The sequence below is a fragment of the Vombatus ursinus genome, unplaced genomic scaffold (assembly GCF_900497805.2).
Source record: "Vombatus ursinus unplaced genomic scaffold, bare-nosed wombat genome assembly UNPS02014816.1, whole genome shotgun sequence".
NCBI classification, from domain to species: domain Eukaryota; kingdom Metazoa; phylum Chordata; class Mammalia; order Diprotodontia; family Vombatidae; genus Vombatus; species Vombatus ursinus.
In genome coordinates this window covers 3,622,312-3,637,953 of record NW_020954594.1, presented here as the reverse complement: position 1 = coordinate 3,637,953, position 15,642 = coordinate 3,622,312, and the positions used below count along the sequence as shown (strand labels likewise).

The following is a 15,642-nucleotide window of genomic DNA, read 5'->3' as shown; positions in this document are numbered from 1 at the left end:
GTAGCTATTTTTCTTCTCCAAAGAGTATCTCTAAAAGGAAGAGAGACAAAGACACAGACACAGAGAAAAAGAAGAGAGAGAAGTACTTCATTTCTAAAATTTCCACCCAATGTAAATAACACTTTAACCATTCCCCTGTCCCTTGTTCTCGCTCTGACTATGGCCCTATGAAGCCAGGAAGGAAACATGGAAGTTGACTGGAGATGTTTAGAGACCTATAGTAGAAAATAGGAGATTATAGAATTAAAAGGGAGAATGACCTAAAGTTCTAGGTATGGAAGGAGCTTGGAAGGGCAAGGCATTCACCTGCTTCCATACAGATCTACATTCAACCCAAATTTTAAAGATAACGGTACCATTTGGGAGGTGGCATGACATATATCAGAGAGGCCATTGGACCTAAAGTCAAGAGGCCTGGATTAACATCCCAGTTCTGGTGTCTACTGGCTGTGTAGCCTTGGACAAGACACCTAACCTCTGTGAGCTAAGTGCCTACTCCATACGAAGCACTGAGAATTTTTGTTGTTCGGTCATTTTTCAATCATGTCTGACTCTTTGTGACCCCATTGGGGTTTTCTTGGCAAAGATACTGGAGTGGTTTACCATTTCCTTCTCCAGCTCATTTCACAAATGAGGAAACTGAGGTAAACAGGGTTAAGTGACTTGCCCAGGGTCACACACAGCTAGTAAGTGTCTGAGGTCAGATTTGAAGTCATGAGTCTTCCTGACTCCAGGCACAGCACTCTATCTACTCATGCCACCTAGCTGCCCTCACTGAGAATACAAAGATCTATACAATTAAGATACAGACTACATTCTCAAATAATTCATAATCTAATAGTATCCTGTTTATTAGAAAAAAATAAATCTCATGCAAAAGAGAGTGATATAACTGCAAGGGAGAGGTGAAGACAAATTGCAGTGAGATATGTGGGAAGAAAGAGAGGTTGGAGATGAGAAGAATATCAAGAAAGGTTTTTACAGAGGAAGCAACAGTCAAGTTGGGTCTTGACAGAAGCCAGGGGCTTCAATAGATGAAGAATGGATTAATAGCGCATGCAAAGACAGGAAATCAGGACAAAGCAGAATAAGAATGGGAGCACAGAAGAACATTCCATTTGACTGGGGCACAAATACATGAGGTAGAGCAGTAGGAATTGAGGCCAGAAAGGTAGGGTAGAGCCAAAATGCAGACAGCTTTAAATTCCACAATCAAGAGTTATATTTTGTTAGGTGACAGGGAACCACTGAGATTTTGAGTAGAGAAGAGACATCATCTGAGCAGCATGTTATAAATCAGTGGTATCACTGGATTGGGGAGGACATAGACTAGACACGAGAAGACTAGTTAGGAGTCTATTATATTAACTTAATCGAGAAGAGATTAGGGCCTAGACAAGGAGAGGGGAGAGAATTCTGTAGAAGTCCAGAGGAGGTAAAGGGCTTCTAGGTGCCCAGTGGATAGAGTGCTGGGCCAGGAGTCAGGAAGACCTGGGTTCAAATCTGGCCTCAGACTATGTGACCCAGGGCAAGTTACTTAACCCTGTTTGCCTCAGTTTCCTCATCTGTAAAATGATCTGGAGAAGGAAATGGCAAACCACTCTAGTATCTCTGCCAAGAAAATCCCAAATGGAATCATGAAGAGTCAGACATGACTAATCAAAAAAGACCATGACAGATGTAGAAGAAAAATTGCTAAGACTTGGCAATTGATTGAATATAGTGAGTTGAGAGAAAGAGAACAGTCAAAAACAATTCAATGGTTTTGAGCTTCTGAGATATTTTCTTAGTAATTTCCATAAGAAAGACTCCCTAACCTCCCTTGACCAGAGTTTCCCTTGTCTCATGCCACTGTCCCAAGTTCCCTTCTACTCACCCTCTGGCATTCTCTTTTGTACCATAGCCCATTGAATTTAGCTCTTCTATATTCTGTCCACACATAGATTTCCAGCTTTACTTCATTGTCTGAATCCAATTGCCTGATCTCCATGGCCCATTGAGTTATTCCATTGTGTTATTTGTCCTTTGCTTGTTAGATTGCTAACCTCTAGTGAATAGGGTGTGACCTTGCTTGGTGCTAAGCAGAGGATTACGTATTTTTGCATGTTCTATAAATACTGAACGGTACTGACAATTCCCTCTTTCCCTGTGGGTTGTAGATGCCAAGAATAGCTTATCACCCTCTTGCATCTAGGCCTGAAAATTTGTAGCAGGATATGGACAAAAACAATCACATTGACCATGTTTCCTTGGAAGGAAGCTTCAAGCTGAGGCTACCTTGTGAGGTGTCTAATCTAGACCATGAATATGTAGGCAGCCTGGAAAGTACACTAGGATCCAAAGGGTTAATCCCAATCCAGTCCTGGGGAGAGCACGGATCAGGATCAGAATGGGCAGCAGCTGCGTATCAGCGACCTAATCGTGTTTGATGATAGAGAGACACAACCATTGCCTTTGAGTTTAGATATTTTTAACCAGCGCCGTTGCTGGCAGAGACAGGCTGCCCAATTAAGTAATTTCAAAGAGGCATTTTGGGAGCCAGGGGAAGTTTTATTACCCCACGTCTGTGTGTTCCAGACTTGCAGACAGATTCAGACAACACAATAAGTCATAAACCGAGAGTCATTTAAATAAGTCATGTTATTTGCTATCACCATAAACCTGCGGTTGATGTTACAACATTCATAACTCAGACAAATGTGAAAATCCCTCTGTACAGATGTACTTAATCAGCACTGAACTAGCCTTCAACTCAAAAGCCACATGCTATTGGAAGTCAATGGAGGAAAAGCAATGAAGTGGAGATAGTCCTCCAGCCCGTAGAAAGGGAGCTGCTTCCAGCTCACGGTACAGAGCTATGGCATTAGGACTTGTGGACAAAACTATTATTGCCATAAAATTTATATCTCTGTAGTGTCCTTCATGTCCTTGAGTTGTAAAACATGTTTAAAAAGAGGCAATAAGTATAAGAGCTAGGGAAGGCTTCTTAAAGACAGGAACTCATCACCTCCGGAGTAGCAGGGCCAAGTGGAGAGTCTTAGAGCACAGAGCTGTCATGACTCAAAATTCCAGATTTGCTCTTAGGGCAACAAGCACTCAACGCACTGGATCAAGCATCTAAAAATCCTGCCACAAATCCACCAGAGAGGGAAAGGGAATTCATTATTATAGTGACGTAAGGCTGTTGGAAGACAGCTTGGTAGAATGGTGAACAGAGTGCCAGATTTAGAATCAGGAAGAATTGAGTTTGAAGACTACCTGAGACACTTCCTAAAAGTATGACCCTAGGCAAGTCATTTAACCACTGTCTGCCTCAGCTTCCTCAACTGTAAAATGGGGACAATAATAGTATCTCTCTTCTAGGATTGTTGTAAGGTGCAATTGAGATAATGGTTTGGTTTTTTTTTTTTTACTTTACAAACCTTGAAGAGTTACATAAATGTTAGTTATTATTATTATTATTATTATTATACTGAATTTTTGCACCTTCTAAAATTTAGTGTCCTAGTGAAAAAGATTATTCCACCTAAGATGTAGCCTTTAGTGACAGGAAGACAGAGCGCAACAGATGATAGATAGATGATTGTTTGATATTTTCTATATCATCTATTGATTGATAGATGTATAATTGATAGATGCATAATAGATAGATAGACAGACAGATAGACAGATAGATAGATAGATAGACAGATAGACAATAGAAAGATCCTATCAGGGTTACTAGGTTACCCTGGAGTAAGTCAATTTGATTACCAGGACTAGAAAAGTAAAAACCTATTTTTATGAGGCACTGTCCTAGTCTTTGTACAATCATTTAGACAAAATGGGATTCCCGGCTTGCGGGAGCTTATGGATAAATATAAAAAAGAGTTATGGGCAAAGAACATAAAGGACAAAAGTTAATGACCAGTCATTAAGTATATAGTGAATGCTTGCTTTTTTCTCAGCACTATGCTAGGTACTCTGAAAGAATACCAAAGTATTATAAAAAGGGACTTTGTACCCAGACTGAGATCTTAAAGCTAGAATCTAATTGGAGGAAAAGACAAATTCTCTCTCTCTCTCTCTCTCTCTCTCCCACACACACACACACACACACACACACACACACACAAGAACAAATGATACCAGAAAGTACACAATTAAATACAATAATATAGTTATCATAGGACCATAGATTTAGTGCTGGAAAGGACCTTAAAGTCCATCTAGTCCAACCATCTAATTTTGCAGATGAGCAAACAGAGGCTCAGAGAGTTTAAATCACTTGCCCGGGGTCACCTAACGACTAAATATCACAGATGGGATATGAGCCCTAGTCTTGCTAGCTCTAAGTTGCTTGCCTTCTGTCACTACATCATGCTGCTGCTCAAGGATTCAAAGGCTTTAAGGAAGCAAAGGGATATCTCTGCTGGGGTTGGAATACATGGGAAGTCTTCATGGAAGAGGTCAGATGAGAAGTGGGCTTTGAAAGGGCAGCGCACCTGGGAGAGCAACCTGACTGAAGGAATGGAAAGAATGAATATGGGAGGTACAGAGGATATGAGCATGAACTCAGAGGATCCGTGTTGGGGAGTAGCAGGGGATTAAAATTGGACTGGAGTGGGGCCAGATTGTGGAGGGAGGAAAGGAATTACAGGAGTTTTAACTTAATATAATGGGCAATAGGGAGTTACTATCGATTCTTGAGCATGGGAATGATATGATGAAAGAGATGTACGAGATGACAGGTGAAAAGATGTTGAAACCAATGTATGAATGGATCCTAAAAGCACTGGCTGCATATAGTGAGGACCTTAAAAAAGAAAAGAAAAAGAACCTAGGAGCATTTCACAGTAAGTCCTTTCCCTGATGATAACCATGTAGGGCTGATTAAGCATTTATATGCTCATTTTGCTATCTAAATCAGGCTTTAAAAACCACCTTTCTGATCCCTGTTCTTTTCTTGAGTCTCCCTTCTCGTTGGTTGCCTTCAGCTCTCGACTGCCCCGAGAACAGCCACTTTGAGGAGTGCATGACCTGTACTGAGACCTGTGAGACCCTGGCTATCGGCCCCATTTGTGTGGATAGCTGTGCTGAGGGGTGCCAGTGTGATGAGGGCTATGCCCTGAGGGGTACCCAGTGTGTTCCCCGGAGTGAGTGTGGCTGTAACTTTGAGGGGCACCAGCTCTCCACGAATGAGACGTTCTGGGTAGACCTGGACTGTCAACTCTTCTGCTATTGTAATGGGACGGACAACAGCGTCCACTGTGAGAGTATCCCCTGCAAAGACGACGAATACTGCATGGAGGAGAGTGGCCTCTACTACTGCCAGGCTCGCACAGATGCCTCCTGCATTGTTTCAGGGTATGGCCACTACCTGACCTTTGATGGCTACCCCTTTGACTTCCAGAGCAGCTGCCCACTCACCTTGTGCACCACCATAAGTAGACAGAGCACAGACCTGTTTCCCAAATTCACAGTCACTGCCAAGAATGAAGATCGGGACCCATCACTGGCCTTGTGGGTCAAACAGGTGGATGTGGCTGTTTTTGGCTACAGTGTTGTGATTCACCGGGCCTACAAGCATACAGTGCTGGTAAGTTGATGGTAAGCTAGACCCCAAAGGAGGAGGCCTGGAAATAGGGGGAGACTCAACAAGCCTGGGGATCATCTTGTTCAATCACCTCATTTTACAAATGACCAAATTGAGGCTTGGGCCTCAGTAGATCAGAGAAAAGGTGTATATCGGGGACTGATGAGGAAATGAAGTTGTTCATGAATGATGGGCCGTATTAGGGATTCTCTAAAACCTGGCTGAAGAATTTAGATTTTATATAGTAAGCAATAGGAGGCCGCTGATGGACTCATTTTGTTGAATTGAATTGAGAAAAGTTGAGTGACCTGCTCAACTTTGTACACTTAGCTGGGGACAAATCTGGAACCCAGGCTTTCTGATTCACTCCATTGCATTATACTGTGATTGGTGCTGAGCTCTACTCAGGCTTGTATATGTTAAGAATCATTGAATCTCAGAGCTGGAAGGTACCTCCGAGCTCGGCTAGCGCAACATGTACCAAACAGAAATATCCCTCCTACAATATCTCTGACAAATGATCAAGTCTAAAAACTTTAAAGAACCCCCATGAAGAGTAACCCATGACTTCCCAAGGCAGGCCATCCAACTTGGAAATAGCTCTGGATGTTAGGATATTTTTTCCTTACATTTACATCTGAACACTTATATCTATTACTCCCACCCTCTGGAACCAGAAAGAAATCTAATCCCTTTTCTGCTCACAGGCTTAGCAAGTATTTGAAAGCACGGTTTGGCCTCCCTGGGACCCTTCTCATCTCCTGGTTAAATGTCTCATAGCATCACGCTAGCTCAGTTCTAGCCCCACAGTCCATGTTCCATTTTATTATGCCCATCCTCTTGTGCATTCTTCTCCTCATTCCCCCAACCCCCACCCCAGACTGGTAGTCTTTGCCTCCTCAGCCCCCACAGCACCTTGTTCCTTAATTCACTCATTTCCCTCCAATTCAGGTGGATTCATTTGGTGGGCAAAACTAGTTGTTATTAGTGGCTTAATTGTACAGTATCTCAGGATGTAAAATACTCATTAATAATAATAACCAACATGGTATTAATTATGAAAGTGAACCTAATCTTCTCTGATGGGAACAGTTTGCTTCTTTTATAGTAATTTCAGTAACTCTGTGATCATGCAGGTTATATAAGGAAAATAATCAATATCTCTTTTAAAACCTTATTGTTTTTATTTAAATATGTATTTGGAAAGGTAAAGGAATAAAGGCATAGCCTCTTTAAGATCTAATTTGTAAGCCACAGGGAGGTCTGCAGATAGTAGTAGTAGTAGTAGTAATAGTGGTGATAGTGGTAGTGGTAGTAGTATGGTTTGGTCGGCACCTGTGGTTTCATTGGTTCTGGGAGTTACTTGTGAGGGCATTCCCTCTACCAGTGCAAGTCAGCAACAATCTATAATTCATAGACTTGGGGAATCTCACAGACCCCAGGGACCTAAGCCAATATGGGTCAGAGGCAGGACTCAGACCTTCCTGGCTCTCAGGTGAGTGCTCCATCTGCCATACCACACTGCTTGTTGATGCTGATGCTGGCAGCAGCTGACTTTTGTATAACAACATCTCCAAAGTATGTTACATTCATGACCTCAATTGAGAGTATTGTACTTCTGAGAAGTACAGTTGAGTGGGACTGTGGTATTGTGGCCAGACAGCTGACTTCAGGGTCAGAAAGACCTCGGTTCTTGGCCAGGCTGGGACGCCTCCTAGCCGTGTGGCTCTGAACAAGTCTAGGAAACTTTCTCTGGAAATTTCCTACATCAATAAAATCACAGGTCTGGGGCAAACAAGTACAGATCATGAATTGCAAGTTACAGATGAGAAAACTGAGGCAAACAGGCAACTAGTAACTGCCTGAGGCCAGATTTGAACTCAGGAAGATCTGACTCCAGGCCTAGCACTCTATCTACTGCACCACCTAGCTGTACCCCTGAAAAGGCTTTTCTCTCCAAACTGCCCAGAAAACTCCAAATACAAAACCCAAAGGGTGTGTGTGTGTGTGTGTGTGTGTGTGTAGCCCACCCCTCTTCTTTCTTAGAAATATTACATATAATTCTTGTTGAATGTATGGAAAGAAGGGAGGGAGAAAGGAAGGAAGGAAGAAGGGAGGAAGGAAAGAGAAAGTAAGAAAGAAAGATGGGAGAGAGAGAGAGAGAGAGAGAGAGAGAGAGAAGAGAGAGAAGAGAGAGTGCTCTGATGTGTGTGAGACAACAGAAGGGTTTTTGATGCTAAGAAAAGGTTTAGAGAGATTGCATTGGAGATTGTTTTCTGATTTGGCCTGGCAGAAAGTTTGATCTCCAGTGATGCCTCTCTCCTCACACACATACGTACAATAATTCAAAAGTATTTATTAAGGGCTTATCATGTGCAAGGCCTTGTGCTAAGCATTGACAATATTAAAAAAAAATAGTCCCTGCCCTCAGGGAGCTTACATTCTAATGAGTGATAGTCAACATATACATAAATCATACAACATGAAGAGTAAATTGGAAATAGAGAAGTTTATAAGAAGTATGGATTTGGTGGGGGTAGGGGGGGGTGGGGAAGAATAATGAGTTTTTTTGTGACTCAGTGTTTGTTGTTTGAGATGCCTACAGGATATCCAGTTTAAATAGGCAGTTGGTAATTTAGGACAGGAGATGAGAAGAATGATTGGAAATGTGCTAGGTATTGTGCTGAGCACTTTATAAATATCATCTCATTTGATCCTCACAACAGCCTTGGGAGATAGATGCTATTATTATTCCCATTTTACATTTGAGGAAACTGAGGCAGACAGAGGTTAAGTGACAAGCCCAGGGTCACACAGCTAATAAGTGTCCGAGGTCAAATTTGAATTCAGGTCTTCCTGACTCCAGGCCCAGTAATCTATCCAAGGTGCTGTCTAGTGGTCAAGAGAGGTCAAGAGGGATGAAATCTAAGAAAAGACCATTGGACTCAGCAGTTGAGAGATCTCTGATAACTTTGGAGGGAGCAGGATCCATTGAGTGATGAGGTTAGAAGCCAGATTGTAAGGGATTAGAAGTGCACAAAAGGAAAGGAAATGATTGTAGTCAGTTTTTTTTTTAATTTTACCTTTTTCCAATTAACAATCATTTATTTTTTCTACTTTCCACTCCTCTCTAATTAAACAACAAAAAAGAAAACCCTCAAAACAATGAGCCTTCAGTGGCCACGTGCAAAAATGTGTATCTCGTTCTGCATTTTGAGCCCATCCTGGGACCGGCAGGAAGTGGGTCACGTGCTTCATCTTTGGATTTCTAGAATCATGACATGAATGGATCAGAGGTCTAAATTCATTCAAATATCATAAGCAAATTAGGGGAGCATGGAAAAAATTACCTATCAGATATATGGATAAGGGAAGAGTTCATGACCAAACAAAAGATAGAGAGAATCATAGGAGATAAATTGGATATTTTTGACTACGTAAAATTGGAGTTTTTGCACAAACGAAATCAAAGTGGCCAAAATTAGAAGGAAAGCAGGAAATAGGAGGGGGGAAGGATTTTTATAGCAGTTTTCTCTGATAAAGGTCTCACTTCTCAAATGTGTAAGGGACTGAGCCAAATTTAAAAAAAATAAAAGATCCATTCCATAATTGATAAATGATCAAAAGATATGAACAGGCAATTTTTAGAAGAAATCCAAACTATCAGTAGTCACATAAAAATGCTCTAAGTCACTAATAATTAGGAAATTGCAAATTAAAACAACCCTAAGGTACTGCCTCATAATCATCAGATTGGCTAACGTGACAGAAAAGGAAATGACAATGCTAGAGAGGATATGGAAAAAGGGACATTAATGCACTGTTGGTGGAATTGTAAACTGGTCCAAACATTCTCTAGAACAATTTGGAACTATGCCCAAAGAGCTATAAAATTTAACCCAGCAATATCACTACTAGGTTGATAGCCCAAAGAGATATAAGAAAAAAGAAAAGGACCCAAGTGCATGAGAATATTTATAGAGCACTTTTTCTGGTGGCAAAGAATTGGAAGCTGAGGGGATACCCATCAATTAGGGAATGGCTGAACAAGTTCTTGTAAAGGGGTGGGGAACCTGCAGCCTCGAGGCCACATGTGGCCCTCCAAGGTCCTCAAGTGCGGTCCTTTGACTGAATCCAAACTTCACAGAACAAATCCCCTTAACAAAAGGATTTGTTCTATAAAACTTGGACTCAGTCAAAAGGCAGCACCCAAGGACTTAGAAGGTAACATGTAGCCTCAAGGATGCAGGTTCCCCACTCCTGTTCCAGTATATTGTGAAGAGATACTATACTATTGTGGTAATAAGAAATAATGATGGGTATGGTTTCAGAAAAAACTGGATAGACTTATATAAGCTGATGCAAAGTGAAGTGAACAGAACCGGGAGAACATTGTACACAGTTACAGCAATATGGTAATGATAATCAAATATGAAAGACCATTCTGATCAATACAATGATTCATGACAATTCCAAAGGACACACGATGAGTCCTCGACCTCTAGAGAGAGAACTGATGAACTCTTTAGTGCAGACTGAAGCATATTTTTTTCACTTTTTTTTATTTTCCTTGCTTTTTTTTTTTTACAACATGGCTAATGTAAAAATATTTTGCTCATATCCATATTCCAAATATTTGCATATTTTTCATATGGCTATCTTCTTGCCTTCTCAATGGGATGAGGATAAGGTTAGAGGGAGGGAGAGAATTTGGAACTAAAAAAAATTGTTTTAATTAAAAAAAAAAAGGTTGGGCAACTCCCCCCAAAAAATAAAGTCATGTAAGGCTGCTGTTCTTTACAATGTTGTCATTGTATGAATGGTTTTGCTAGTTTTGCTCACTTCAGCCATCCTCAGTGCATAGAGATCTTTCCAGTTTCCTTTGAAACTTGGCTTTTTTCCCTAAGAGTTTGGTTATGACAAGAAGAGGGAGACATGAAGGGATTGTAGGGTCAAGTCATGGTTTTTTGGTTTTGGGTTTGGGGGTATTTTTAAGGATAGGAGAGACCTGGTTAAGTTTGTAGGCAGCCAGAAAAGAATCAATAGGTAAGGAAAGATTAAATATTAGAGAGGTGGTGGGGAATGATTGGGGGGAGGGCAGTAAAGGAAGGAGAATTCTACTGGAGGAGGAAAAAGGGGGTGGAATCAAGGGTACAAATAGGTAAGTTGATTTCAGCAAAAAGGGCCACCTCTTCATCATAGACTGGAATAAAGGAGAAGAGAAGGAGGGATGATGTCCAAAGTTTTAAGATGTAGAGTGCCCAAATAGCCTGTCCATTAATTGAGTGCTTATTAAACACCCATGACAGCAGCAACACAAGTACGAAGTCGGAAGTAATCCTTACTAGCAAGGAATGGACATTCATGGTCAATGACCTCTGTTTTCTTCATAAAACATGAAGCAGAAGTTGTGGGAAAAGAGAAGGTGAGAGAGTTACTTTGTAGTGTTTAAGGAGAGAAAGTTTAGAAGATTTGCTGAGAGGATGAAATGGAGCCCCAGGGAGATCAAATCAAATGAATTTGTAGTGGACCCCATCAGTGCTGGGCAGCTTCCTCCTGTGTTCAGCAGTAAAGCCGTTAAGAGTGCAGAAGGGAGCTGGTGTGGATTCTTCCTACCGGTTTCTCTTCCTACCTCGTCTTCCTAGCTTCTATTCTTTTCTCTTTTCGGACCTCTCTATTTCCCACCCGCATAGCCCTGCCTACCTTGCCTTCTATTTTTTACTGAAATGAAGTAATACAGTCAAGGTAGAAGCAGGGATCCATGGAATTTGGGAATGAGTCAAATCAAACAGAATCTGAGTTTCCCAGAGTCAAAGTAGGATCCTGCTCCAAGGCTCCCCATAGTAGCAAGAGAAAAGATAAAAGCAAACCCTCAAACTGACAAGCTCATTAGTTGCCTGGTTTAATCCAACCCTATTGGCTCCCCAAAATGTTCCTCTCTTCCCTCCCTGTTTCTCCAGGCTCAACAGCCAACAGAGACTGTAGACTTGGGGAAGATAACAAGGCTGAAAAACTCCTGTGCTCTTGGAGAAACTGGCTTTGGGTTTCCATAATAATGTAAGGGGGAACAGGGCCACAAGTTACATACCATTCTCTTGAGACTTCACGTGTTAAAAGTTTCCTCCCCAGCCTGTTCCTTTACCAAATAACTCCTTTTTTTCTATGCTTAGTGAAGGGTCCACCTTACCTGGTGTTCATTGTTTTGATTTTTTAGAAAAAAACTATCCTTTGACTTAATTTCCTAATCTGATTCATGGTCAAATAGGAAAATAATTTTGTTTATTTGATCATTTTGTTTTGTTTTCTGGATAATTAGATATCTCCTCTGTCCTGGGTTCTCTATTTTTTCAAATAATTTTGTCCAAATTCTTCTAGACTTAGCCTATATTCACTTTCTCTATTGTGCACCTGTTGAAGGTGGCATACTTGCGTGACGTCATGAATGGAGACAGGAGAAAACCTTTACCCTGTTCTATGGTTGCTTGGATTCTGCCATCTTTTTTTGTTGGGGGGGGTGCCTGGCCATACCTTTGCACCCTCTCTGGATTTCCCTTAAAATATATACTCTCTGACATAATTCTATACCAGGGCTGCTCTGGGAAGGTGCCCCTTATTGTTTCATACTCTACCCAAAGTTTTTTAATCTTTTGAAACTTATCTGTCTTATACCTCATTCCATCCCCAAGAGCTAGGCTTTCTGTGTCTTCTAAAATAATGAATTAATCTGACCAACAAACTAGTCTGTTTTACTGTTAGAAGGCTAGAAGAGAAAGGCCCCATCCAGGGCTTTCCCCCCCCCCCTTTGCCTCCCACATGCATTTAAACAGTGATCTTCTTGAAACAAAGTCTTTATCTTTGTTGTCTGACCTAGAAAAGTGACTGTCACGAGTACTTGGGGCCTAGGGGTAGAGAGGGAGGTACCATAGTAGGCCAGTAAAGGTGATATTTTATATCAAGTGGCATCCAGTCATCTACTTCATCTAGATTAGAAGGCTATCTCTGTTGCCAAGCTCTGTGTCTTTGAAAGCTGGGGCCATGTAGCTTACCAGGCATGTACGGTGCTTTGTAAACTTCGAGCTCCCTAACATTATGCCCACATTCAAAGATTAGTAGATTGTTCTTCAGAAAATATTTCTTTTTTTAATGAGCTGAGTATGATCTTATTCTGAGAAAAATTTAACCTGTTAATTGGGCTCACCTATATAGGGGACATTGGAATGAGAAGTCCAGAGTTATGAAAAATGGAAGCAGACAACTAGGATGACCAAAACCCTAATGTGATATATCAGTAAGAAGCAGTTGACTTTTGTGATAAAATAACCAGACAAGCCAGGCAAATACAGACCTGCTGGCAACACTAGTCCCAAAACCTTATGAGTAGTGAATGCTGTCCATTCAGACCAATTGGCAGGATATCTATTATCTGTCCTCCAGCCATGACCCATGTAGTAAGCCTGGGCAGATAGCAAACAAGTCTCAGAGTCACAAAATCTGGATTCAGATCCTACTTCTGACACATACTGGCTATATGGCCCTAGGCAAATTACCACAGGGAAATTCTCCAGACTGTTAAGTGCAGAGCAGTTAATGGTCTGTATTGGCATATGGAATTTCTTCAGGGAAGTTCCCAACATCAATGAAATCAAATGTTCAGATCAAACCAAACAAACAAACAACAAAAACAAAACATTAAAAAAAGAAAGAAAGAAAGAAAGAAACCAAAACGTAACTTAGTCCTTTGGCAAAAGAGTCTTGCAATGAAGTTGCTGTCTTGGATGGAGTCTTAGATGTTATTCTTGGGCTGAACTATAAATGTTCTCTTTTCCAAAAGGATCTCCAAAGCATTTATCCGATGAACTTCATTACACAGGTGAGGAATTCATGAGTTTCTACTTACCAAAAATAAACTGAAATTAAGTATGGCATTAGATAGCTTCACTTCTTGGGTCTGACTCTAAGCATTCAGGAATCTTTAAATTACATCCCTTCCCACAGTCACCAAGAAACAATTTAAATGTTCAGGGAATAGGTTTTATATAAATCTAAAGAGTCATCATCAATGTATTAACAGTTAGTTATCTAAATCTATCATAAATCATAATAGGAAAGATTAGGGCACATCTGAAAATCAGATAAGGTGGAAAATCCAAAAAGAAATACAGGGAATAAAATGAATGAATGAAAAGGCATTTACAATGGCCAAAGCATTATACTGTGTGCTGGGGATGAAAATGGGAAGGAGAGACAGCCCCTTCCCTGAAGGAGCTAACGTTCTGATAGGGGAAACATAGGTGGAAGATTTCAGCACCAAGTTGGTTGGAAAGGCCTCATGGTCCTTAGGGTGCAGTGGCAAAGCAGATGATAACATTTCTTCTTTAATGTAATTTCCACTGATAAAAACATTATCAGTTTCTGATGTTGAGCTCCGTTGGCCACTTTGAGCCAAAGATCGTTTTTTTCTGGGACCTCAGTAGCTGTGTCTGCAGCACCTTCAGAAGCACCCAGGTTGCTGCCTTAGGATGATGTCCCTGGGGACTAGACTGGAAGCAGGACTAGGAGTTGCTATGACTCCTGGGGCCCTTGGGTTTACCTACCAGTCAGTGGCAGCTAGTTAGCAGTTGGTGGTGGTGGTGGCAAGGAAAGTGTGCCCCTTCTCCACAGTGATTGTTCCCCTCAATGATGACTACAGAGGCAGGGCTGGAAGCAGGGCCAGTGGTCTGGGGGACACAGCTATTCCCAAGGCTCTTGGATTCAGGGTTCAGGGTCTTGGGCTCTTTCCACTGGGGTCTGAGGAGAGGTGAGATGGTAGCAAGGTTTTGATTTACCTGGCATATGCCATCTCCTGTATCTCCCTTAGGATTTAAACTTTTCTTTGAAAATTTGCATAAGGCCCTTTAGTAAGTGACCACTAGGATAGGATCTGGGACGTCTTAGGGGAAATTGACTTTCTCTACCTCAACACTATTCCTTCTTGCAGGTCAATAATGAGCGTCTGTATCTACCCCTGAAGCTGGGTCAAGGGAAAATTAATATCTTTTCCTTTGGCTTCCATGTGGTTGTGGAAACTGACTTTGGGCTCAAGGTTGTATATGACTGGAAAACCTTTCTGTCAGTCACTGTGCCTCGGAGCATGCAGAACGGTACATTTGGCCTGTGTGGCCGCTACAACGGGAATCCTGATGATGACCTGGAGATGCCCATGGGCCTGATGGCCTCAAGTGTCAATGAATTTGGGCAGAGCTGGGTAAAGAGGGACACTTTTTGCCAGGTGGGCTGTGGGGACCGCTGCCCCTCTTGTGCCAAGGTGGAAGGCTTCTCCAAAGTCCAGCAGCTCTGCAGCCTGATTTCCAACCAGAATGCAGGCTTTGCCAAGTGCCACAGTAAAGTCAACCCCAGTTTCTTCTACAAGAACTGCCTGTTTGACTCCTGTATTGACGGGGGAGCTGTGCAGACAGCATGCAGCTGGTTGCAGAACTATGCCAGCACCTGCCAAACCCAAGGGATTGCAGTGACCGGCTGGAGGAACTACACATCTTGCTGTGAGCCTACCCTCTTTCCATTTCCCTCCTTTCTTCTCTCTTGTTGGGGTAACATTTTGTAGGGGCAAAAGCTGTCTCTTTAGAACATGAGAGTAAATACCCTGGAGTGAAAGTCTTGGTGCTAACATGGAAAGGGCAGAGGAGAGCCATAGGAACACAGGTTCATAATTCTAGAACCTCCTGGGCCTGCTGATACACAAATAATTTGAAGATAAGTTGTATAACTTGCTTCAGTTTACATGGGCTAACATTATTCTTAAACAGAGTGGTAAGAGCATAAGCCTGGGAATTAGGAGACTAAGCCCAGCTCACACTCACTATGTGGCATCAACAATTCACCCAGCCTTCTTAAGTCTTGGTTTTCTCATCTGTAAAATGGGGATAATAACACTTGATTTACCTTCTTCTGCCTCAAAGAATCATAGGCATTAGTGGAGTCACTACAGACTAAGAGCTGAGAAAATGTTGTCCTGATTTTCAAAAAAAGAGAAGGCAGATGGTTATAACTAGGGACTAGTGATCTTGCCA

General features: G+C 41.7%; 1 protein-coding gene and 1 long non-coding RNA gene across 2 annotated transcripts in view; one reads left to right on the top strand and one right to left on the bottom strand.

The window, feature by feature from the left end:
* Window positions 1-15,642, bottom strand: part of LOC114023122 — a 146,838-nt gene that overhangs the window by 21,090 nt on the left and 110,106 nt on the right. The gene's annotated exons all lie outside the window — the stretch shown is intronic.
* Window positions 1-15,642, top strand: part of TECTA (tectorin alpha) — an 81,373-nt gene that overhangs the window by 31,192 nt on the left and 34,539 nt on the right. The window contains exons 10-11 of the mRNA XM_027835642.1: window positions 4,977-5,578; window positions 14,553-15,114. Of these exons, the coding sequence (XP_027691443.1) occupies window positions 4,977-5,578; window positions 14,553-15,114 (1,164 nt within the window). The remainder of the gene's footprint in view (window positions 1-4,976; window positions 5,579-14,552; window positions 15,115-15,642) is intronic.